General features: G+C 34.9%; 2 protein-coding genes and 1 long non-coding RNA gene across 6 annotated transcripts; 2 read left to right on the top strand and 1 right to left on the bottom strand.

Moving 5' to 3' along the window:
• The first annotated feature begins 3490 nt into the window (after nucleotides 1-3490).
• Nucleotides 3491-4708, top strand: LOC131633494 (F-box/FBD/LRR-repeat protein At1g16930-like). The gene is made up of 2 exons (XM_058904208.1): nucleotides 3491-4396; nucleotides 4550-4708. Exons 1-2 carry the CDS (start codon nucleotides 3491-3493, stop codon nucleotides 4706-4708), a joined length of 1065 nt encoding a protein of 354 aa, XP_058760191.1.
• A 5998-nt stretch (nucleotides 4709-10706) lies between these two features.
• Nucleotides 10707-11339, bottom strand: LOC131633496 (uncharacterized). Its single transcript, XM_058904209.1, has one exon. It carries the CDS (start codon nucleotides 11337-11339, stop codon nucleotides 10707-10709), a length of 633 nt encoding a protein of 210 aa, XP_058760192.1.
• A 4466-nt stretch (nucleotides 11340-15805) lies between these two features.
• Nucleotides 15806-20250, top strand: LOC131633493 (uncharacterized). 4 transcript variants are annotated; one of them, XR_009293336.1, is made up of 9 exons: nucleotides 15806-16033; nucleotides 16920-16966; nucleotides 17298-17661; nucleotides 17762-18006; nucleotides 18332-18451; nucleotides 18557-18630; nucleotides 18741-18877; nucleotides 19109-19260; nucleotides 19976-20250. It is a non-coding gene; the product is annotated as an uncharacterized LOC131633493 (long non-coding RNA). The 4 variants fall into 4 exon arrangements; XR_009293335.1 differs by having other exon boundaries at nucleotides 18332-18471; nucleotides 18741-19260; XR_009293333.1 differs by having other exon boundaries at nucleotides 18741-19260.
• The last annotated feature ends 6417 nt before the right edge of the window (nucleotides 20251-26667 follow it).

Genomic DNA, 26667 nt, shown 5'->3' on the forward strand with positions numbered 1-26667 from the left:
TCATTTATCATCATCAAATCATACCAAAACATGTTTAGACCACCGATTTCATGAAATCTAACATAAACGCTAACAATACAAAACTATGAAATTGAAGGATTAAAGATGATACACCGATCACAACCTTACTCATTCACATAAACCTCTAACAACTCAACAAAAGCTCAGCAAATCATTCATTAATTTCAACGTTCATCACATTGCAATTTCTCACACATTCATGGATTTCAATTATGAAACCTAATCTCTACCATACCCATCATTATGCCAACCCTTTGAGAGTAAGAACCCCATCCTTACCATAGCAAAAGCTTCACCTTCTTCAATGAAGTTCTTCTCCTTCATGCCCTAACTTTCCTCTTCCTTCCCTTTTTTCTCTTCTTTCTCTTCTTTCTCTTATTTCTTTTCTTTCCACAAAAATAAGTTATGAGACTCAATCTCTAAAACCCTAACCTTTACTATCTCACTAATGGGCTTAACCCATAATCCATCTATTGACATGTTCTACAACTTAGGACCAACTCATATTATCTCTCTAATTACTCAATTAAACCAAATGACACACATAATTAAATAACCACACAACATAACCGAATATTATTTCTAATAATATTTCACATCTACAATCGATCCATAACTTAACTGCGCAAATCAACACATTAATCCAAATTACACCTTTAGAAGTATTGGAGATGCTAATGACATAGATATCACAGTGCAGATACCACATGATCTGTTGATTCCTAGGTTTGGCGATCCACTTTCATCTATTGAATAAAGCACATATCCAAATCTATTACACAACTTGAATGATCCATCTTTTTTTCAAGAGAGAGAAATATTATTTCCTAAAAATACCATTGTCGACGCCCTTAATGATTATATGTTAGATTTAATACTTGTAGAAGAAATAGCTTATTTGGTTTATGATTCTATGTGTAATGCTAGGTCAGACATTAACATATCAAATGATACGCATAGTGCTGAATTTCTGAACACCATTGTATATTCTAGATTACCAAATCACAAGTTGAGATTAAAACTCGGAGTCCCGGTAATGTTGTTGAGAAATATTGATCAGCCATTAGGATTGTGCTATGGCATGTAATTGATCATTACAAAAATGGAAAGATATGTCCTTAAAGGTAAGATTATATCAGGTAATAATGTTGGTCATAATGTTTTTATTCCAAGGTTATCATTAACTCCAAACGATAAAAGAATGTCATTCAAATTTCAACGTCGCCAGTTTCCATTGACTGTATCATTTACTATGACAATCAACAAGAGTCAAGGTCAGTTACTTAAATACTTGGGAGTATATCTTCCCCAGACAATTTTTTCTCATGGTCAATTATATGTTACAGTGTCAAAAGTTACATCAAAGAAAGGTTTAAAGATACTGATAACCAACGACAAAAGTGAAGATACAAATATAACTGGAAATTTCGTTTACAAAGAAGTCTTTCACAATGTTCAGTAGTTGGTTGATTATTTATTTCTAGATATGTATGTCAATTCATTTATGATATTAAAAATTTTCTAATTTAAAAGTTATTCAATATTTATTTATGTGTCAAAATTTATTTTATTTTATTTTTGATATTAAAAGCTATTTTAATTTCATTATTTCAATAGTTACATTATAGACATTATATATAACATACTAAAAAAATAATCCGTGCATCGCCCGGGTCAAAATCTAGTTATAAAATAAATAGTATAAACTAGATTATGAATGCAAAATTTCCAACCTAAACATGTTCGTGCAAATCATGCGAACAATTTATCGTGCTATATAGCGTTGCTCTTTTATGATAGATCAATTTGAGATTTTACTTTATTTATAAAATAAACTTTTAAAATCTTTTATATTCAAAATATTCTTACAGTCGAGTGTTATAATATTATTTAATTTGTATACTTTACAATTTTTATTTATGAGTGTAAAATATTCTTACTTACCACGCTATAGCTCGTTAAAAACTAGAAAATAGGTGATATGATGGTGTAATGTCTGGTTGCTAAAGGCGTTCGCGATGCGGTTTAGACACTAAAAATCATCCGAACCGCGAGAGAAAAAAATGTATGGTTCGGTTTGGTTTGGTTGGCTTTCTAAAATAAAACCAAATCAAACTAATGCGGTTTGGATTGGTTCGGTATTTTACAAAAAAAAAAATTGGAGCCTGCATACATACACAAAGAGAAAATATAATTTTGGGTTTAATCGTTTATATTACCATAAAAAAATTTATAATTGTCAAAATATATTTATAATTTGATACATAAAAATGCTCTTACAATTTTATCTAAACATGAAATTGCATTCATAAAAAAATATTATACAAAGAATATGATAAAATATATTGTTAAAATTGTATTTATAAATGAATAATATTTTTTTTTATGATATATAAATTAAAATAAATATCATACAAAGAATATGATAAAAAATACACATAGCACTAGTTGATTTCTTTAAAATATTAAAGAAATATATATTTGTTAGTAAGATTTTGTAAGATAATGCGGTTTGGTTTAGTTCGATTTGCAAAACATAAATCGCGAACCGAACCGAACCGCGCAGTTTCTACTAGAAAATGACCCAAAAGCGGTGTTTTGCGGTTTTGATTTAGTTCGATTTTACGATTTTCTATTAGACCAATTCGGTTTTGAATATCCCTAGTTGGACTTCCCACTACAAAATATACAAAAAAAAAAAAATACTCATTAACTATGTGACAACCACTTCACAAAACTAAAATATCACATCACATCACTCAATTTAGTGTGACAAAACACGCCGTAGGAACACAAATCGCGACTCATTTGTCATGAAAAATTTAGTACGCAATTTTGTCACGTAAAAATCACATCACAATTTTGTCATGTAATACCGATAATATCTACATAGGTTGCAACATTAACCATTTCTCTTCTCTTGCACCCTTTTCATTTTCACTTGTAAAAAACTCTTCTAGGTTGCAATTTTTTTAATCAAAAGGAGTGGTATTTTGTTTTTAAAAAGTGTGTTTATTTAGAAAAAAATGATAATGTTTACTTTGTTTTTCAGTCTGTTCTTTTGCAATAAACTCATAAAATGAAATCTGAATTAATAAATACCGAAATTTCGTTTTAATTTGTAACAAATAAGCTTGAAATAAAATTTTCTAATATACAGTAAGTTTACATAAAAACACTTATAATATTATAAAACTAAAATCATTTTTTTAATTACAAAAACTAAAATCATTTTTAATAAATCTTTATCAACAATTAGAAAAACTAAAATCATTTTTGAATTTTGATTTGTTCAACAAAATATACAAGAATTATAACAAACTGTCTAGGGTTTGTGGAAGGAAACATGAATGAGTAAGATGAAACAGTGGTAGTATCCGAGAGTTTCTATGAGAAAAATCCATCGAGCATTCACCTTCAAATCATCACTCTCTTTTTTAAGGTATTTTTCAATTTTCCTCTAATAATCATGAACACAGAAAATTACATTCATAATAAGGATAGGATCAGTGATTTGCCAGATGCTCTATTGCTTCACATACTCTCTTTTTTGAACATCAAACAAGCTATTCACACTTGTATTCTCTCCACAAGATGGAAGAATCTCTGGAAGTATCTTCCAACTCTTACATTAGTTTCTTCCCAATTCACCACTGTCGAGATTTTCACCGAATTCGTCTCTCGGATCTTGTCACTTCGTGATAACTCAACCGAACTCCACACTCTAGAACTTCGCCGCCACAAAGTCATGGAGTCTTGCCTGCTTGAAACGATTCTAAAATACGCGGTTTCACACAATGTACAACGATTAGATATCGGTGTTACATGTGATATTCAACGCTTTCCGACTTGTTTATTGTCGTGTCGCACTTTAACATATCTTGATCTTTATGTCAGTCATCCTACGGTTTACGGTACGACCATATTGTTTCCATGTTCTTTGGATATGCCAGTATTAACTAGCTTGGGTATTTGGCACTTAGCTTTTTCGGTTGGTAATGATGGTCGCGTTGATCCATTTTCAGCATTAACGAGTTTGAAAAGTTTGAATATTGTGTATTGTGAAGTTGCGGATGAACAAAACCTTTACATTTCAAGTACTAAGCTTGTTAATTTATATATATACATGGTTCGTTATGCACCCAAAACCTATTTTGGAATCGAGCTATCTGCTCCAAATCTTTGTACTTTTATTTTTAGTGGTGTTCCTGTTCAGAAACTCTGTTGGAGCAAGAGCGGTCTCTCTTCTATCAAACGAGTAAGTATTGACATAATAGAATTTTGGAAATCAGAAGAGACTTCATTGATTTTAGTGGACTGGCTTTTTGAACTTGCTAATATGGAATCGTTGATCATCTCTTCAACTACTCTTCAGGTACCATAGGGGCGAAGAAAGCTCCTTTACACCTTACACTTACAATGACTGACCCGAGTTTTTTTAATAGGCTTGCTTCGCAGATTGTATTTATAAATTTGATCAGAAATATGACTTGAATTAAAAAAAAATCCTTAACACTTGTTTGTTTAGGTTCTTTCCTTAGTTCCGAATTTATTGTTTGAGCTCCCTTCCTTGTGTAATTTGAAGTCGCTCAGGGTAGAAAAGAAACAAATTTCATCGATACCGGATGGAATAGTGGACATTTTGATTCAAAACTCGCCTTCACCGAAGGTTTACATCCGAGATTGATTAAGGTAAAATGTGAATTCAACTTCATAAAGAGAGACTTTTTTTCTTTTGTAATTTTGTTTTTGCATCTTCTCGTTTTATGTTTCTCACAATGTCTTTGATTATTACTTACTTTCAATCAATAAATTACAAAACTTATGTAGAAAAATAAACTTTTATACATCTGTTTCATGTTATATAGCCTGGAGTACTCTTGGTCAGGAATAAAGCAGTTTATGAAGAAATTGAAGGCCCCCTAATGGATTTACAACTATGATTTTCCTCATTTTGTGAATTACATTTTTATTGGATACTTTAATCGACTGTTATTAATTAATGTTATGATCATCATAAGTTTTTAATATGTTTTTCCATAATTAATGTCAGAAATGCATTTTATTGTGGTGACCGTAGAGGGTGGTGAGATTCAAGCTCTCCTGCAATTCAAACATACATAGCTGCAACTGAATCAACACAATAGAAAGTAATAATACTCAACATGCAAAATATATAACTAGAATCCTCAGGTAGTGGAATAAAATACTTCACATCCAATGTAGACAATTATTTCCAAAGAAAGCTCAATCAATAGTTTCACCTTTGTTATCAAATATACATAATGCAAGCAATTTATTCTAGGAGTTTGTCTAGATATTAAAATATAAATTTACCCCTATTTTCTCTCAACTTTTAAAAAGACTGTTGAATCATGTTTTGATTTTTGCATGATCCATTAATGTTAAATTCTTTATTCAATTGATAAGATTCATTTTACACACATAGTGTAAGGGTCCCTTTGTTTTGACTTTTTTTTTTAAAATGATTTTTATAGTGTTATATAATTTTGAATAAATATATTTTACAAAGAAATTTTTCATAAAAGCTTCAAATGAAAATTTAATTTAAATAGTTATTTTAAAAATGTTATTTAGGTATTTCATCTTTTTATTGAAAAAAATTTTGTATATCAAAATTTCAAAAAATCACTTAATTTTGAAGCTATTACAAATAGATTTTTATAAAAATTAATTTTGAAATATCATTTTTTGAAAAAATTGCGATTTTGACTATATTTTAGTCTTCAATAATATTTGTTTATATTATAAAATGTCAAAAGTAATGTTTCAATTTTGAAAAAACGAACAGAAAAAAATTTGTAATATTTTAAAAAACGGATTTTTAAAATCTATTTTTAAAAATAACAAAAATCATTTTTGTAAAGCTGAAATAAACAGATCTTAAATCTAATTATATCATCTGAAATTTATTTTGTGTTTTTGTACAAGTGTTCAATTCACTTTATCCATAAAGTGTAGGTTGATAAAATTTTCGCTAAGCAAAAAAATTTTTAAACTAATTTTCAAAAAGCAATCTTTTTAATTGGTTATAGGGTGACATTATGTCTTCTTGCATCAGTTGTATAAGGAGGAACAAACTTTGGTTTTTTCAATAAGCAAGTTGTATTGAAATATAACAAATGCTCTAGAAACCCGATTACAAAATAGGCGAAAAAAGTCAAAAAAGAAAATTATCCACCAAGTGATATCTAATTTAAGTAAAATAATGGGTTAATGTTAAATTTATAAAAGTTACAATTGAGTTGAGTAATTTTCTCGATATACGACTACCTCCAAATAAGTTTTTTACTACCTCAAACCACATCCTTCACATTCCAAGTAGAGTTGTTAAAAATAATATCATTCCTACATAACCATAACCTCCAAACAATAGCCAACCAAATAATTCCCGCCTTTCCTCTTTTGACTTGCTTAAAAAGACAAAAGAAACTCAAATGCCAAAAACTCTCTTTAAAATCTAATGTGATATGATATATCAAACCTATCCACTAATTTCCCCAAACAAAGCCTCTGGTTTTTAATTATTTATTGAAATATTTAATTTATTTTTAGTTTAATTAATTGATTATTTGGTGTGTTTTGTGATTATTTGAATATGTGTGATATTTGGATAATTAGATAGAAGTGATAATATTAGTAAACTTGTTAATGAGCCTAATTAATTAGAAAGAGTAGTTGGGTGGGTTAAGCCCAATATCACAAATAGAGTTAGTAAAGATTTGTGAGAGAAAACCTAATTACAAGAAAAGAGAGAAAGATAGGAAGAAGAGAAAAAAGGCTAAAGAGTAGAGAAAAAAGAGAGAGAGAAAGAGAAGAGGATTGTAGATTCTTGAAGAGGGAGGATTAAAATTAAAGATAAGGGTGTGAATCTAAGTCATTATAGGTTTATATGATTGGGTAATGTATGATTGGGTTAGTAATTGCATGATTTAGGATTGGGAGTTTACTATTTCTTGAGTTTTGGATGATGATGTTAATCCATGAATGATGTGAAAATCTACCTTATGATGATGATGATTCTATACATGATTTATGAGTTGGTATGTGAACAACTTGTGAAATAATGTATGGATATGGATTTTGGTGAAACCCTAACTTTGAGATGTTAACAGAATCCATGAAATTGCCTTATGTGTTATGATTTGATGTTTATCATTGTCTCTATATGTTGTATAAGTGATATAAGCATGAAATGCGTGATAAAGTTTGAGAAGGAAACGATTTTGGATTGAAAATTGGGAGAAAAGGGTTGTTGTCATCGTAGAGAAAATTCTGCAAAAAACGCAGAGGGTGCGTCGCGCGGTGTAGCGCTCATAGCACACTGTTGAATCTGCGCAGACCTTTTGGGCAGAATATAGCGCGTGTAGCGCGGGTATGAGGGCGCTTAGCGCCGGATGTTCTGACTCAGCGCGCGTAGCGATATTCTATGCGCGTAGCGCGGCCTGTAGCTTGGATATAAATATTTCTACTTTCTTAACTTGGCTTTTGGAATTGCATGCTATTGACTTATGATTAATTAATATGGGTTTTGATTAATTGTTTGGCATGTCATGAGTGGTGTATGGACGAATTTCCATGAGAACCTTAATACTTGAATATATATGTATTATAATGTGAATTGAGGAATGTTGATGCAATACATGTTATGCTACGTTTAGATACATGTGATTATGTGAATTGAGGAATGTTGATGCAATACATGTTATGCTACGCTTAGATACATGTGATTGATTGTGTGTGCTATTGGATGCATTGTTTGGAATTGAAATCATGTGGTGTATATTGTGCAATGTTGGAAAAGATGTGATTGTGTAATTTAAGAGGTAGAGATCGTCTTAAATGTATGAGTCTTGTTTTGTTGCACACTTACACAAGCATGAGTCTTTGAAAGTGGCGATGTTGGGTAATCTTGCGAAGATTATTTGCTTGTCCCAAACCTAACGAGTATGGAGTTTGAAAGCTTAACGAGTATGGGGCATTGAGGTGGTTATCTAGTCTATAGAGAATGATAACCGGTTTTGTCAAAAATGATAACAGAGGGATCCACATGCATATCGCATAGAGTCACACTTGAGTCGCACGTGTCGGTGTGAAATGTTATTATGGTGTGATTATGTGATATAAATGTGTGTAATAATTGTATGGATGTGCATATATGTGAATGTGGTGATTGATATTGTATACTTGAATTGTATTTTATTATTGTATACAATTGAGGATCGTGGTAATAAAATATGATTACTTGTTTTGTGGAACTTGTCGTAAGAGGTAAAAACGTGTAATTTGATATATTATGCAAGATACATGTTTATGTGAAGAGTGATGAATTCTTGGAATGTATTCTTGTTGTTTTTTACATTTTCCATTATCATGTTTATTTATAATGATTTGAATTATCACCCTTCTGTTTGAATGATGTTCATTGTAACATCGTGCAGGTTTCGACGAGTAGTGAGCTTGTCTGAGAATTTAGCCGAGGAGCTCCTGAGTTTATTGTCTGATTAGGTAGCGAGTCTTATGCTCTGATCATGTAACACTTGGCGGATTTTATTTTTAGCTTATGCTTATGTTTGAATATTGCTATCTTGTTTATATTTGACTCGATAATTTGGATATGTTGTTAAAGGCTATGTTGCCTAGATTTTTTGGGTTTTGTATAGCATAATTGAATATGTTATTTGAGTTGGTAAAGGAATATAGTATGGGATATATTCATTGAAATTGTTTGATACCAACTTTTATTCTGCGTGCGAGATGCATATTATATGGAAACATGAGATATTTAATTGTGTTACAAGATGATTAATGCATGTTTGATATGATTTGTTTGGGTTTTCATTGCGGTGAAAACAACATGTGACGCATTTTTTATGTTATGCATGTTAGTACTCTGTGAATGTTTGTTATATTTGGGGTTTGGAAAAGGGGTGTTACACATTACGACAACACAAAAAAGAGTGGGATGAAGATTCTTCTACATCAACACAAAAAGCACAAGAAAGGTTCGAAGAAGAAATTAGAATACCTCTAATGAATAGAGAATCTCTAGTTGGAATTTTATTAATAAAACATCTTCATCCAAATTCTTTCACTTTGAGAGGAACTTCCACCTTTCAAATAGCGGAGAAAATAGAGTCGAAGCGGTTCGTGGACCATACGGAATGTAAGGATTACACAAAGCATTATAGAAAGAAGACCCAGTGAATATGTCGCCTTCCAAGGCCAGCCAAGAAACGGAATCCGCGTGTTCTGTCATGAAAACAGTCGCGGACAGTAGCTCACGGAGACTGTCAATAGCAACGGAATAGCCGAAGATGTTGGGTTAGGAATTCCAAAGTCACCCCAATGCCATTATCCATCTATCCAACCTCCAATTTTTCCTATTGAAACGTCCTGCAAGAGAGATTAAGAGTACAAAATTAGATAAATTTCCTTTATAATTCCAACATCCAACCAAAGAGCATGCCAACAAGAATTGGAGTGACCGAGGCCAACACGAAATTTGCAATTCTTAGCAAAAAAACTCTTCCAGAAGCTTTTTCCCCAACGAATAGATATCCGACCACCAAACCCAAACTATAACTATTAATAACAATATTCTTAACTCCAAGCACGGCCCTGAACTTAACATCCGCATACCGTGCCTTCAACATCTGAAACCACAACAAATTAAAAGCTCCTAAGATTCTCCAATTCCACTTCAAAAGGAGAGCGATATTAAAATCTCCCAATATCCTAAAACCGAGTCCACCCTTCTCAACCAGTAGACAAACATCTTTCCAACTAACCCAATGCATTTTCCTTTTCTCCTCCAACTCCCCCCCCCCCCCCACCACAAAAAAGAAATCTTTGCATTTTATTAATTTTTTCTATTTTCTTCTCAGGAGCTTTGTAAAAGGAAAGCGTGAAAATTTCCAAACTACTCAAAACTAATTTTAAAAGCGTAATCCTTCCTCCAAAACTAAGTCATCTCCCTTTTCAAGAGTTCAGAATCCTCCTAAAGTTTTCCAAAAAAGTTCTCCAAGTTGAAATTCTTCTAGGATTATAACCAATAAAGATTCAGAGGAATTTGAACTCTTTTGCCTCCGCCCTACAAGAGAGAAAAGAAGATGTCACTCCAAAAAAATACGGATTAATGTTATTTCCAATGAGCTTACTCTTGTGAAAATTTATACCTAGCCCCATCTCCAATTTAAAGCCTCTCAAATCCGCTTTAATAACCCAAAGATGTTTTCAACTCCCATCTCCTATCAATAAGGTGTAATCCGCAAATTGAAGAATATCTACGAAACATCTACCATTCACATTGTAACCCGCGAAATCACCATTTTCTACCGCCTTACCAACCAAAACCTTTAAACCTTCTGCCACTATGACAAAAAGAAAAGGAGAAATAGGACCACCTTGATGTAATCCCCTTTCCACTTCGAATTCCTTAGTAGGGATACCATTAATGACAATTGACATTTTGCCCGAAAAAACCAAAGACTCCATCCACTTCATCGACACAACCCTGAAACCCATCCTCCTCATCATATATCTAAGAAAGTTCAAACTAACTTTATCATATGCTTTTTCAAAATCCACTTTAAAAAGGAGACACTCCTTCCCTTCCCTATTAGAAAAATCCACCAACTCATTAGCAACAAGAACCCCATCAATCATTTGTCTACGCCCGGGACGAAGGCGCTTTGACAATAAGAAATTATCGGAGAAAGAACCTTTTTGATCCTACTAGACAATAATTTACAGATGATCTTGTAAATGCATCCCATTAAACAAATATGATGATACTCATCAAGACCTATCGGATTAGAATTCTTCGGAATAAGAATAAGAAACGATGATGTAATAGATTTAGACAAGACCGCCCCAGAAAAGAAAGCGTTGAAACACAAGAAGACATATTCTTTTAAAAAGAACCAACAATTCTTAATAAAGAGAAGAGAAATACCATCTGGACCCGTACTTTTCGAACCGTCATAACTCCACACCGTTTCTTTTATCTCTTCCTCCAAGAAAGAAACCTCAAGAGATAAACCATCCTCCCTACTCAAAGAATTAATAAAAATACCATCCAATGATGGTCTATCGAAACAACCCTCCTTGAAATTATCTTCAAAATGCACTTTCACCACTTCCTTCACCTCCATTACCGAATTCACAAGTCCACTACTAGTAATTATAGAGCTAATATGGATTCTTCTCCTCCTCTCCTTCATGAATCTATGAAAGAATTTACTATTAGAGTCTCCATCATTCAACCACTTTAATCTAGACTTTTGAATAAGCATGTTCTCCTTTATCTTAAGGTTTAACCAAACTCTCTTACTTGCCTTTATCTTGAAAGCTTGCGCTTCCTCCTCCCAAGTCTCTCTATCACTGTTTACGGTGATTTCCGGTAAACAACCGCTAGTCTTCCAAACTAATAAATATGATTTGGTTACTCGCAGGATCGACTAGATTGATCCTAGGACATAGTCAAAAAGATTGTTATTGATGGTCATTCGAACCATATATATGATTCATCTAGTCAATAAGAATTACTTCGAACGAAACAAACAAAATTAGCAATCACTTCGTTATACACGTGAGTATAACTTCAGCGAAAGGTAAGTCAAGATAAAATATGAGACAAAACTGTAAAAGTGCAAAAATCTTAAAGTGCAGAAATGTTAAATACTTCAAAGATAAATGACATGAAAATAATGAGTACAAAAACGTAAATGGCAAGAAGTAAATGAAATGCAATAATATTGAAAGATACTTGAAAATAAAGGGAAAATACACATGTACTAAAATGGTGGTGTCATACGTACATTTCTCAGCGAACTCTTTCTCTTTAACACTTGATACTTGAGTAATATGTGAGTGATTTGTACAAAATGAACACACGGAATCCTAATATTAAGACTCTTATTTATACTAGTTTCGACCTTAACGGTCCTACGCTAATCTAATGCCACGTTTCTCATAAGAACCTCAGGAACGCCATCTGTCTTTAGACAGTTACGAAACCGTCTTCGAATTTCAAATCCTCCCGCCTAAGTCCTTCTTCGACGCGTGGCAGTGTATTTAACATTAAAACACTACAAAAACACGCTAAGTGTCAATACTTAACATATTTCACGAAATCTGTCTAAGTCTTCGAAGACATATACTCCTACTAGCTTCAGCATTCACTATCTTCGTTATAACTTAGAAATCTTCATTCTCGAAGCATGGCCATCAGGAGCCATTTTTATCTTCAAAGATGGTCATCAGTAACCATCCCTCCCTCGAGTTTTTATCCTTCGAAGGACCATGTTTGCAAAACGAAATCTTCAGCTAACAAATTGCCCCCAATAAATGCCTGTTTCGAAAAACAAGAGAAATAGGCGTTTCTTGTCGTCATAAGATTTCGTCCCTTACTTATCTTTGAAAGTTCCAAGATTGCTGACTGACGTTATAATCATTGGTGACCATGTTTCCAAAACGTCTTGTCATTTTCAAAGATGTCTTCTCATAACTTACATTCCCATGTTTTTTTACCTTACTTCTTGATCATTACTCCTACATACTAGGAGTAAAGCTAATTTATTCGACCGCCGTTGGATTAAATCAGTGCCTGCCGCGTGTCCCTTGGTTTTTACCCAAAAGATTTAAAAGGGTTTCCGTTAAACCTTTAAATACTTGACCTTGCACTTTTATACTCCTATTTCTTCATTCTCCTTCAAAAGAACAACTTCAGTCCCTTCAAAACCTATTTTCTTAATCAAACTTCTCCATGGCTTCACCTTCAAATGTTCTTCATCCTGTTCTAAAACTCCAAAATCCAACGGCAGAGGCGCGCGCTATCAACGCTTCTCAGGTAATCATCCCCTTTGAACTTTCTGGAAAACCTCTTGCTTTTATGGGTCCGTTACCAGGCGAAAACAATCCATCTATGAACAAATTCTTTCCTGCTTATTATAAAACTAGACCCTTAGTTAGTAAGATTAAGATAGATGAAGATGGACATTCATCTCTAGGAGAACCTGATAATGCTGAAGAAGCTTCAACTGCAACCCCTTTGGTCTTGACGAAAATTAGGTTAAACTATATGACCAACTTTGTGAAAGTGTTGAGGTCAATCCCGTTAGCCAAAGATCCTGAACTATACTATGCCTGGTTAACGAAAGTAGAAGGAAAGAAGGAATCCTTCTGGAAAACATTAGGAATATATGATTTAATTCAATTATCCAAAACGGGCTTAGAGTATAACCAACCCATGTTAGTAGCAGCGGTTCACTTCTGGGATGCTTCCCACAACACCTTCCACCTTCCATGTGGAATGGTTACCCCCACTCTTTTCGATATAGCTGCTATTACAGGACTTCGACCAACTGGGGAAACCTTTGACCTAAATGATATGGATACTGATACTATTAATTTCAATGAGGCAACAGTCACTTACACTGCATTCATTCAGAAGTACCATAACACAACGCAAGCAGAGGTCTCCGATGAGGAGCATATTGCTTTCTTAGCACTATGGCTCTCACGATGTGTTTTCTGCTCAAGGTCCATACAGGTTGCAAAGAGATATCTTTGTATGGCTAATCAGCTACATGTTGGAAAGAAACTCAACCTGAACCAGCTAATCCTAGGATTTCTTTATGAGAACCTTAGCGAAGCCGCGAACCTTACTAAAAACTACAAAAATGGAATTTTGCTTTTCGCTGGTCCTTTCTGGCTATTGCAGTTGTGGCTTAACGCTACTTTTGAAACTCATCTTCCCTTTCGAGGCATCGTCAATGAAGAAGATAATAAGATCAGAAATCGAACTGTAGAAGGAACCAAGTTGGCTTACCTAACTCCGAAAGAAGAGACTGGGAAACTCCATGAACACTTTCTAGCATATATAATGATGTTCGCCCAGCGTAATCAATTCGATCCTTCTATGGCTCCGTTCGTACACAGAACAGTCGGTCCTGAGTGGTTCACTCGAAGGTTCCCATCAATATCTTAGGATCAACAAACTGAGTCTATGGAAATTTGGGAAGCCTTTCTTACTCCAAGGCTGTTTTATCACCGTCTTCGACCATCCAAAGGCCAATGTGTTCTTGTATGCTACCAACCAAATCTAGTCTCGAGACAGTTTGGGTTGGTTCAAATAAAACCCAAATGTTTGTACGATAAAAGGAACCATATGTGTTTCCATACCTTGCATTTATCTGAAGAAGAGTGTGAATCAAAAATCAACAAATATGTTGACGTTACCAATCTCTCTCCTATTTCCTTCGAACCTGCTTTTTATTCTACACCAGATTTTCACCAATGGTGGACGGGTTATTACACCACACAAATCTTTGATGCCGATAGTCTTACTCAAGAACTAACTACAGCTTTTGCTGATGTGCAGGAGAATTTTCACAAAGGTACTTCGACTCATATTAAAGAAATCCAAGCCTTTCAAAAATTCTTTGAAACTATCTACAGGCCTGATGATCTTAGCCGGACCGTTCGTGAAGCTGCAGTCATTTTACGCGAAAATGTTTCCGCTAAACTGGATAAGTTGAAATTGCCCCCGTCTGTTCGACCAGAACTATGTTATGAAGTGGCTTTCAAACTTAATCCTCCAAGATTCCCTCCATTGCCAAGTGCTGATTTTGGTGTGGCCCTAAGCCCTCCTTTTCCAGACTGGTTTGTGTGTGGAAACGCTTTCAAAATTCTTCAAGAAAGTACTAAAAAACGCGCCGAACGAGTGGTTCCGACTAAGCATACCCTGGATACTTTCAAAGGGCATCTTTATATAGATCTTGTACATGTTCGTGTCTTGACTCCAATACCTGAAGGTTTGGGCTCAGGCAATCTTTCGACTAACTTTTTCTTTTCTTTGCTGATATACTGATCCCAGTTTCAACTACAGCCGTCGCTCGAAAGAGAAAGATCAAAGAAGCTTCTGCACAGAAGGATTCTGAAGCGTCTAAAAGTAACAAGCCGAATGAGAGTGATTCTGTCACCACTAATAAGAGGCCCACGGTACATACCCACTTTATATTCTAATCTTGTACAATCTATGAGTAGTACTTACTTTGCTCAATTCATATTTTCCAGAGCTCGAAACCCCCGGCAGGTTCGAAGTGGAAAGTCTCTTCAACGGTTGTCTCAGATGATGAAGACAAATCTCCTCCCCGTACTAGGCAAGGACATAGAAAGAGACAAAAAGCTGTTACCCCTTTGGGAAAAGAGAAAGGGTCAGGTTCCTCTAAAGTCGTTTCCTCTAGCGACAAGGCGTCTTCTGAAGAATCACCTTTAAAAACTGCCAGCAATGCTTTTGTTGTCGAATACGCCAAAATTGATATTTTGTAGCGCCTAATTTAATAGCACTTTTAAAAAAAATGCTATTAAAAAGGAAAAAACATATTTATAATAGCACTTTATGGTCGAGCGCTATTATAAAATACAAACATTGTGATTTTGATAGCCCTTAGTAAAAAAATGCTATTATTAAACTTCGGTAAGATAGCGCTTTCTGAAAAACGCTATTAATATTGTATATTTAGATAGCGCTTTCTGAAAAATGCTATTAATATTATACACTAAGATAGTGTTTTCTGAAAAACGCTATTAATATTCTTCACTATTTTTTTTTGAAAAAAAATATTTTTCATTTAGATAGCACTTTATGTAAAAGTGCTATTATTTTAGCCATCCCTAAATACTACTGTGGAACTTAATAAATTAATAAAATAAAAAAAGCGGATACTTTTTCATTTTTTGCGCACAATATTGGGGAAACTTTTCATTTTGCCTCCAAAAACATTCTCTCCTAACTCTTTCGCTTAATACTCTTCCGCCAAATACTCTCCAAACATCATCTCTCACCGATTACTCTTCTCCGCCGAATCCACTCACGCCGTCGAACCCACTCTCACCGTCAAACCCAGCCACGCTCTCTTCTTCGTTCGTCGGCCACAGTTCATGGATTCAGAGTTGAAGTCTTCGCCGGATTCTTCGAAGATAGGTTACAAATTCTTCTTTATTTTGAGCTATTTTTACTTGCAATCATGTTTGGTTCTGTTTGAATCAGATGTTTGGAAACTTAGGGATTTTGAATCTGAGAATTATCTCAAATCTGATTTATTTGATATAAATCTTATTGTTTGATATAAATCTAAGTGTGCATAAAGGTTTTTGGATTGTTTATGAGAATATAAACATAGGGCACTGATTTTTATCTGGTTAATTTATGACAAGTTGTAGGGCGGTGATTGTTTTTGAGACAGATTTGGTGTAAACCGAATAAACATATTTATACCAATTATAATCACTCTTTTGGGCAGGGAGGGCTTGTTAGATAAGTGTCGCGAGGTGTTTGATGAAATGCCTATCCAAGGTGTTCCTCGGAGTGTGTTTGCTTATACTGTTGTTATTAATGCTTATGGTCGTAATGGTCAGTTTCTGGATTTGCTTGATAGAATGAAACAAGAGAGGGTTCCTGCTAGTGTGTTGACTTATAATACTATCATTAATGCTTGTGCTAAGGGTGGGTTGGATTGGGAGGGTTTGTTAGGGTTGTTTGCTGAAATGAGACATGAAGGGATACAGCCTAATTTTGTAACTTATAATACATTGCTCAGTGCTTCTGCTCATAGGGGGTTGGGGGATGAAGCTGGTTTTGGTTTAATGGATTTTAATAAGGTTTGAACTTTTAGTCAAATTTATGTGTTTCTTCTTTAAAACCAACAACTTAAATTTCTTTCTTTGTTAGTCTGTGGCACATTTATGGAAAGATTATGCTTGATAACACAATAGTTTTTGTTTTGTCCATGTGCAATTGTGACCTTTCTCTTCTCTGTCTTATGTGTAACTGATAATTTTGTTCAAACATTTAACATCTTTCACTTCAGGTCAATAGGAAGTGCTTCACAGACAAACTCAAGTCTCTTCAACTAAGGTATACAATAAAGGTGATTTCAAATAGAAAGATGCTCTTGAACAATGTCATGTTGAAATTGCAAATTTTATGTGCCTATTAAGCATGTGCGACAGCTGAAATTGATGTTATTACTTGTGGAAATTCTTTTGATACATTTAAAAATCTCATATATGTATATGCTTTTCGATCGTTAACACGCATCTGTGGAAACTTGTTTGAATTCATTTTGATTTACGTTTATAAAGTGTGTAATTCTCACCATTCAGTTTTTATTTTGCTAGTACAGAGGTTGTTTTAGGGATGGGGTATTATGCTTTGTGATTCAATATATATAGTTCGTCATTAACAGGTAAAGCGCAAGCTCGAAGAAAAAGAGTAAGCAATCTTCAAAAGGTAAAGCACGTGGTAAGCGAAAACTGACAGTTGAAATTAAGGGGGACTTTGCGCTTCTTGTTTGGTCAAGAAGATTTATCTTGGTATTCCATGAGATTTCCATGACCAGAGCTCCGCTTTCAATGATGGAGTTAGCAACAGAGCTTTTGAGATGTGGAGCCACTGTTTCAGCTGTTGCACTTAGCAGGAAGGGTGGTTTGTTGTCAGAGCTTTCTAGAAGACGGATCAAGGTGTTGGAGGATAAAGTAGAGCTCAGCTTCAAAACTGCAATGAAAGCTGATCTCGTAATTGCTGGTTCAGCTGTATGTGCATCATGGTAGGTATGAAAAGATTGATAACAAATAATTATGATTATCGTTTATTCTTTCGTTTGTTATTCGGTATAATTTATTCTTTCGTTTGTTATATGTGGAAACTAAGGATATGCATGATTGGAGTTGAAGTTTAAAACATGAAATATTGGAATGGTTGTCATTCGTAGAAACAAGATATGAAACTAAGCCATTCTTCAATTTTGTAAATAGGTTATTTATCAAACAAAATATTTTCCTCCCTGCTCAGATAAATCCATTTGTTTATGGTTGCAGATAAAGACACTCGGAATGCTTAGGCTCCGGTTCGAATCATTGCCTGATGCTTTCAGCAAATTCTGATGTCTCTCTTATGTACAAATTCTAATGTCTCTCTTATGTACAAATTACTACTTTTAAGTGAAATATGAAGTTTTTGGAACCTACATGTGTCGTGAAATGCATTTCATGCGGCCGCGACGGCAGCTACATGCGCCATGAGAGGCAGTCACGACAGTGATGCGCGCGTTCTGTTTTCGTGAAATGCTTCTAAGCGGTCGCTTCCCTCTGCACCGTCGTGAACACGCCAATTATGGCCGTGATTAACTACTTAGTCTCAATTTTTTTTAAATTTTTTATTTCATTTGAGCACATCATTTGAGATTTCATTTGTTTTTCTTTTAACAATAAACATGTACAGGAAAATATTGGAGATGAAGCAGTACAGGATGAAGGATTTGAGACTAACCTCATTGGATCTGAAGATATAGAACTCAATATTTCTCTTGTTTTTTAGAAGATTGAGAATTTTGCTCAGAGGGTATCTATTTGCTATATATGGTTAGTTACTCACTGTTTGAAGCTTGAAATCATACTTTAGATGAATTTCAATTTCTTGAAATGTTTAATTGTGGATTGCTTGTAGGTATCTGAGCTCATAAAATCAGGAAAAACAATGTTTAAGGATCTTTATAATGAATTTTAAGAGAAATTGATTATGTGAGATATGAAGTTACCATTCAACATTTAAATCTGGAACTATCTTCACTTTTAGTACTGTTAGTTTTTGACAATTTATGGTATGATTCTTTTAATTTTCTAATATGTAGGATTCACCGGAGCAAGTCGAAAAATGGCAAGAAGAAATCAAAGAATTGTGTGCACTTGATGCATCAAATTAGGAAGCCAACACTCTTCTGCAAAATGCTCGATATGTACTTCAGCTGAGCCGTAATGATTAATGATGGTAGTTGCCCTGTGTCTATATTCATGTATAATCTGTCACCCCCAAACTTTAATTAGGTAAAAAGAATACTTCAATAGAAGATATGAGAATGTGTCAACTCTGGGAATACTTGGCCAGTTCTGGATCCAATTCATTTTTGTTGGATTGTGTTTGGGTTTTTATCATTAGATTAAAAATTTAATTTGAAATATATTCTCATGAGTAATGACTGATTAAGTTGTAGCATCTTAGTTTGAAGGATGAAATTTCAAGAACAAGACCATTGTTTTTTGAGTTTTGCAAGTGTTGCATGGTAAAAGCTTGCATCGTAGCTGAATCTGTGCATGTCTCAAGTTCCAAAGACAGAAATCCGACATTTTCCTATATAGTGGATGATAATTTCGGTGAGTTTTTCCTTGACTTGGTATTTTCTTTTTCTGTATTATGAGACAATTATACTTAAATATGTATCTAAGTTCAGCAATAGGGGCATTTCCATAATCTTCAGATCATTAATATGCACCAATTAATGTCTCACGAGACTATTAGAGACCTGTTGTCTTTGAAGATTAGTAGTATGAGACTTTACCTTCTAATTACAAAATAATTTTATCATTAAATAATAATACAAACAGTTGAGTAAGGATTGGATAAATTCTAAACAAAAGATAATATCTTATACTTCTATTGCAAAATTGAATAAATAGGTTAGGTCCAACCAACTTTTAGAAGTAAATGCATGTAATCATAATTGCAAGAAGGCATCAGCTAGAGAAAAATATTGTCTAAAAGTGTTAGGGTATTGGTTAACTAAGAATCATTCTGAACCACCCATTATCTCATGTAATATATAGAGCAATATAATATTATAGACTATACCAAAGTATAATATCAATAAACAGTATAACAACAATTGAGGTCCTGAATGTTCCAAGTTTAGAACATGGATAATAACCATTCCTTATTTTATGGGCTTCCTCTTAGTCATAGATATTGATGTAATTTTATACATATTATTTTCCTTTATTGGTTTGGTTGTAGCGAATATTTGATTACTCTATATATCTTGAATTGATTTTTATTGTACAATACATAATCAATATTCCTTCTATGATACAGGAAAACAAGAAGCATTTATTTTGCCTAGCTAAGTGATTGTAGCTATAGGTTCAGCGCTTTTCGTTCGTGAAATGTGGTTACTACTTGGTGTTGTTTTGTTGTCCTTGTTTTTTTAGGTGTTTTTTTTTAGAAAATATGACTATTTGCTTTGTGATTTGGATTGAAGTACTCTTAGATGGAATGAATGTATTTACAAATTTGACTAGGCAAATTCCCTCTTTTTGTAGTACACTAAATACCCTCTATATATGTTATGATATTTGTAAACAAGTGGATTTGGTTTAAAATTTTATTTGGTATTGATGGATCATAATAAACATGCAATGAGTAACTTAAAGTGTTATTTGGTATGGAATTGAATGTAGCTTTTTGATATTTTCACAGCAAAAGAATAATTTTGTGCATGCCAAAAATGTACTTCAATAGCATTTTGTAGATAGTGCTATTAATGAAACATCCTATAATAGCATTTTTAACAGAAAGTGCTATCAAACATGTGTTATATATTAGCGCTTTCTTTGAAAGTGCTATTAAACATTTGCCATATATTAGCGCTTTGTTTGAAAGTGCTATCAAACAAGTGCCCTATAATAGCACTTAATTTGAAAGCGCTATCAAAATTAAATAACAAATCGCGCAAAATGTCCACTTCATTAGCACTTAAGGAAAAACGCTATTAAAAACTTGTACTTTAATAGCACTTTTAAAGTGCTGTTAAACAATAAACGTTTATAATAGCGGCGCGGTTAATAGCGCTTTTAAGCGCTATCAAAAATTTAAAAAAGCGCTATTAAATAGCTTATTTGGCGTAGTGTTAAGCCACAATTCCAGTCCAGACAACATTCCACCCAAGGTATTTGGGTTTCAACTCGAAATCATCTTATAAATTTTAACTAAATGATCAAATTAACATCTTACCTTGTTATTACAGGATGATACTGGCACTGCTACTTCGGATCTTAAGGCTTCCGACCTTACCATTAATGTCGACAAACTCCAAGGTAATCATAACCTCTTCATTTTCATCAATAAACTCCTCAGAACTTTGTCACTATGATTAACTCTGGTTTGTTTAACGCAAATGTTTCTCAAAACAAATCTCATGTTCTCTCACCAGTTCTTGAAGATGCTAGGCCTCTTGCCACCATCTTTCCTAATGCGCCAGTCGAAGAAAGCCATTCCACTGATGAATCCCCACCTACCCACCAAGATAAAAACCTGGGAGAAGATCATCCATGCTCAGGTAGTGATAATGCGAATCAGCGACCAAATGGTAGTGAAGATACTGTGTCTGAACAAGATGCCATCGAGGAAATTTCTAAACCGGATAAAAACAATCCTCAAGAAACTTCAACCTTTGACACAAAAGTTGCTCCTGGGGCAACTTCGACGCCTATCTCTGCGCAACTTACTCCTTCAGAACTGGAACAGCTTAAGCAAACTGACCCCCTCAGTTTCCTGAAGGCCATGATGAATGTGAATACTACTTCGTCTTCTGAACTTGATGTCTCTCCAGCTGTTCCTGTAGAATCTGGTGACAAGGAGGACATCCCTGGTCTCCTTCGTCAGATAAAAGAAAAATTCTTTGAGACCAACCTTGCGGATGTTCTTAGTCAGAATCCTACTAAGAGTCATAGCTTGAATCAACTTTTGAAGAAAGTGGACTTGTTTCAAGTCTCAAAAGAAGTTTCAGAGGTAATTGTCTTGCTAGGTTCTCTAGTCGAACAACTCCAGGCCAATATTCTTCGAAAACAAAATGTCGACGATCAGTTAAGCGAAAAAATGGCCTCTCACAACTCTTCATGGAACTTTGCTATGGATGCAACCAAACAAGGTGAGGCCCTCAAGCTTAAACATTCAGAGAATCAGAAAGTATATGATGATGTGAGAAGAATATCAACTCCTGGAAACAAGAGATAAAAGTACTCGAAGAGAAAATAAAGGAAGCTGAAACTCGTCAGGCAACCATTAATTCAAAAGGCCAACCAACAAGATTTGCTCGAAGTGGCGCAATTGGGGATTAAACATTTCGAAACTGCCCAAAAGTTAGTGCCAGAGATTGAAGGACTGAAGAAACAACGGGCATTACTCGAGCTTCGTATGTCTTCATGGGAAACTCAATATTCGAAGATCAAAAATAGTCTCCCTGAGGACTTTAACTAGTTACCTCAAACTCTGTATTTTGTTATAATGCTGCACCTTCGTTTTGTAACCAAACCCTTCGTGGAAATATATATGTATGCTTGACTTTTATTTTTTCACTTTGTCCATATTTCCAATATTCGCAAGCACTATTTTTCAGCAAATCTTTCAGATTCTGTCAAAATATATTTTCAGATTTTCCACAGTGATTTTAATTAATGTACCGCATATGATCTGACTATCCTTCGCAGCATCCTTACTCTTAGACTTGACGTTTCTACTCCCTTAGCCGTAATCATCATTAAATGGTGACGTCACTTTCTTCAAAACGTTTCTTTGAGACGTGCGTGCATCAGTTTTCATGACTACTTCTCAACTTCCCAAGGCGAGAAACGGCGGAAGCCATAACTTCTCTTTTTGGAATACCCAACGCAGTCCAATCAATCATTAAAATTTAAACCGCCCCTTACTGCCCCAGGTCTATATAAGGGCTTAACATCACATTTATCTCTTCATTCTTGTTTTATCAACTTCCGTCTACAATTTCATTTTTTTTGCATTTCCTTAAACACAAACAACAGAAAAAGTATCCTTTTTTCCTCTAAGCTCTCTTTTCTGAAATGGCTGTACCTCTTTCTTATAACAACATCAGAGCTTGTATCAAAAAGGAGTTCAAAATTTCTGAGAAAGAACTTGAGGACAACTTCATCAGCCTCAATTGTAACGCCCGTAAATGTGTTTTTCTGATTAATTGTGATGTTTGCTACATTTTCCCAATTTTACCGTTTTTGAGTCGAGTCAGTCGGTAAATATTAATTATGCTAATATTTTAATTATTACTTTCCATGTGTGTAATTATTAGGTTTTGGGTGTTAATTGGTTAGAATTAATGTTTAGTGACATTTGGGCCAAAATTAGAATTAATGAGAGTTAAGTGGGTGAAAATGAGAAGTAGAGAAATAGAAAGAGATATAGAGAGAAAAAGAGATATTTTGATATAGAAAGAAAGAGAGATATTTTGGAGAGAAAGAAAGAAACTTGTGAAGAGAAGAGAAGAAGAGAGTTGTAGAATCCAAACCAAGCTAGAGCCAAGAATCCAACCAAGGTAAGGGGGATGAATATAGTTTATCTTGATTGTATGATCCTTGTAGTTTGTTTTTGTTCTTGTTCTTGAACATTTTCTATGCTTTTGCCAAAAATGTTAGGTTATGAGTTTTGTGAGTTTTGAAGTTATGAATATGATTTTGTGGTGTGTATGTGTTGTATGAAGATAGATATCTTCATTGATCATGGTTGCTTTATATTTCTCCATGTTTTATTATTGATGAAGGAATTATTAGGTTATTTTACATTTAGTGAATGAACCATGAATCATTGGTTGTTAGCATGAATATATGGCATGTATGGAATGTGTAGGAGATGTAGGGAAGTTCACATGAGGTTTTGGGATGGTTAATTTGGGTTTAGCAGGTCTGTTGCACGACTGGTTTTTCTGAGTTTTCGCAGGTTCGCTAAGCGGCCCTGGGTCCGCTAAGCGGAAGAAGATATTTTTGGAAATTTCGCAGAAACCGCTAGTGCGCTGCTAAGCGGAGCTTCTTGCATTTTTTTTCATTTTGCTACTGGAATGTTCGCTAAGCGACCAGTTGCGACCCGCTAAGCGGCCAGTGCTGGAACTTGTTTTGCCAAACTTCGTTTTGCTCTATCTTTTGAACCGGAGATCGTTTCTATGTGCCGTTCGAATCGTTATGAAGCTTATTGAGCATGCTTTATGATAAAGAGGAGTGTATTGGTGGTTGAATGAATTTTTCATAAATGTATTTTGTGAAATGATATTTGCTAATCAAGTATGTTTTGACGGTATATGTGTGTTGTGTGCTTATTAATGCCTGTGTGGTAATTATGGTGTGATGTAATTGATAACGATGTTATTAATTGGTGATGTATCCTTTTGGATAGAATATAAACGATGTAACGTGAGTGTATGATCGTGTTATATTGTTAATGATGTTGTTGTCGTGTAAAAGAGTCTTATATTTGCACAGCATAACATTTCAATACGTTAATGGCGGAATTCTGTTAACAGATGGCCTGCGGGCATGGTTACCAGTAGGGGCTTAATGCTCGGTAACGGAATGAGCCTTAGTGGCAAGAGGTCATCAGTGGGAGCTAAATGCTCGATGACGACAGCCTGCGGGCTTCCTGAGTGGAATAAAGTCCCAGCATAATGCTTGGCAGGTGTTTTTGTCATAATGACAAGGAGGAGTTTTACTCCGGATTTGGTACCACATGCATACGCATAGTCGAGTCTCATTCATCATCGTCAGTCTTTATAATTATGTTATCATTCATGTACCGCATTACTTATATATTGACTGTGGTTGACTTGTTGGATTATCTTGTTATATGATTCTTAATGATATTTGTGGGCATTACTATATTGATCATGCTTTCATTATGAATTATATTCTCACCCTTCTGCCTTAATGTTACCTACTCGTGGGTAATGTGCAGGTGATCCGCTAGTGTAGGTGCTCTCTTTGTAGTCGTCCGTTTTGGTGTCGTCCGCTCGTGATACGTAACACCTAGGGGGGGATTGAACACTTATTTTGTAGATAATGCTTATAGGATCCTTTTGATGTATATTTGATCCTTTAGATGCATTCGTATTATGTATTTTGGATACCTTCTCATGCGATGTATTTTGGAGGAATGTTGTGGATACTTTGTTACCGATGCATTTATATAAGTGTGAATACATTCAGGTGTTTATGAATATCCGTCCTCTTTGATTATTTGTGTTACGCATCTTTTGCGAGTATGTTATGTTTGGTTATGTGGTTACTTAAGTGTAACGCCCTAATTGTTTTTATGAATTTAATTTTTATACTCTGATATTTGTACCTATATGCCTGGGTAGAATTGGGGTGTTACATTAGTGGTATCAGAGCGGGTCGGTCTTGTCCGACCATGTGTCGTGTCGTTTGGTCTAACAATTCTTGTGTTATTCTTTGGGCTTACTTCTCTTGGTGTTATTGTGAAGTTTAGAGATGGCTGGACGTAATGACGCTGCTATTGCTGCTGCATTGCAAGCTATGGCTGAAGCTATGCATACGGATGAGAATGCAAGGACTCGGAGTTTAGCGACTTTCCAGAGGGAGAATCCTCCTGTGTTTAAGGGAACGCATGACCCCGAGGGAGCCTTGACTTGGATGAAGGAGATGGAGAGGATCTTTCGTGTGATGGATTGCACGCAATAGCAGAAAGTCAGGTATGGCACTCATCAGTTAGCCGTGGAGGCTGATGATTGGTGGTTGGAGACTTTGGCAAGGTTAGAAGCAACCGGTGAAGAGATTTCCTGGACGGTGTTCAAGAGGGAGTTTTTGAGGAAGTATTACCCGGAGGATGTCCGTGGAAAGAAAGAGACTGAGTTTCTAGCGTTGGTTCAAGGCAACATGTCTGTGTCTGAATATGCGGCAAAGTTTAATGAACTTGTGAAATTCTACCCACACTTTGTTGGTGAGGGGGCAGAATTTTCTAAGTGCATTAAGTTCGAGAATGGGTTGCGTTTCTGATATCAAGAAGGCGGTAGGTTATCAGAAGATTCGGGTGTTTCCAGATTTGGTGGACAGCTGTAGGATTTATGATGAGGATAATAATGCTCATCATAAGGTGATTAATGAAAAGAGGAACAAAGGTCCGCAGAATCGTGGGAAGCCGTATGATGGAGGGAAGGGTAAGCAAAGGATGAATTATGGACCAAGGTTTAGTGGGGGAGATGCTCCTGCTAAGATTGTATGTTTTAAGTGTGGTAAACCTGGCCATAAAAGTAATGTCTGCAATGGTGACGCGAGGAAATGTTTCAAGTGTGGGAGGGCAGGACATATGTCATCCGACTGTACGTTTAAGGGAATAGTGTGTTTTAATTGTGGTGAAGAGGGACACATGAGCGGTCAATGTCCGAAGAAGAAAGTTCAAGCTGGTGGGAAGGTGTTTGCGTTGGCTGGAACTCAGACGGATAAGGGTGATCGACTGATCAGAGGTACTTGTTTTATTAATGACATTTCTTTAATTGCTATTATTGATACGGGTGCTTCGCATTGTTTTATAGCCGATGATTATGTTAAAAGATTAGGTCTTGTTATGTCTGATTTGGGTGGTGAGATGGTTATCGATTTACCAGCAATGGGGTCGGTGACTACTTCTTTGGTTTGTAAGAATTGTCCGGTATCAATCTTCGGTAAGGACTTTACTGTTGATTTGATTTTTTTGTCGATGAACGAGTTAGACGTGGTTCTGGGAATGGATTGGTTGATGAATAATCGTGTCCATATCGATTGTTATCATAAGTTGGTGAGGTTTCCATTTCTTGAGAAGGATGTGGATTTTGATGTCTTATCTACCAAGGAGTTGAATCGACTGTTAGAAGATGGGGCACAATTGTTTGGTGTGTTTGCATCGTTGACTGTGGAGAGTCGAGCTGCAGTTGGGGATTTTCCAGTAGTGCGAGAATTTCCCGAAGTGTTTCCTGAAGACTTTTCTGATGTGCCGCC

The sequence above is a fragment of the Vicia villosa genome, unplaced genomic scaffold, assembly GCF_029867415.1.
Source record: "Vicia villosa cultivar HV-30 ecotype Madison, WI unplaced genomic scaffold, Vvil1.0 ctg.001130F_1_1, whole genome shotgun sequence".
Classification (NCBI taxonomy): domain Eukaryota; kingdom Viridiplantae; phylum Streptophyta; class Magnoliopsida; order Fabales; family Fabaceae; genus Vicia; species Vicia villosa.

What these genes read in the sequence shown, in the direction of transcription:
- LOC131633494 (XM_058904208.1), top strand. Translation starts at nt 3,491, where the DNA reads ATGAACACAGAAAATTACATTCATAATAAGGATAGGATCAGTGATTTG. An exon ending in TCTCTTCAACTACTCTTCAG is followed by an intron (nt 4,397 to 4,549) that starts GTACCATAGGGG and finishes TTGTTTGTTTAG; the next exon opens with GTTCTTTCCTTAGTTCCGAA.
- LOC131633496 (XM_058904209.1), bottom strand. Translation starts at nt 11,339, where the DNA reads ATGCTTATTCAAAAGTCTAGATTAAAGTGGTTGAATGATGGAGACTCT.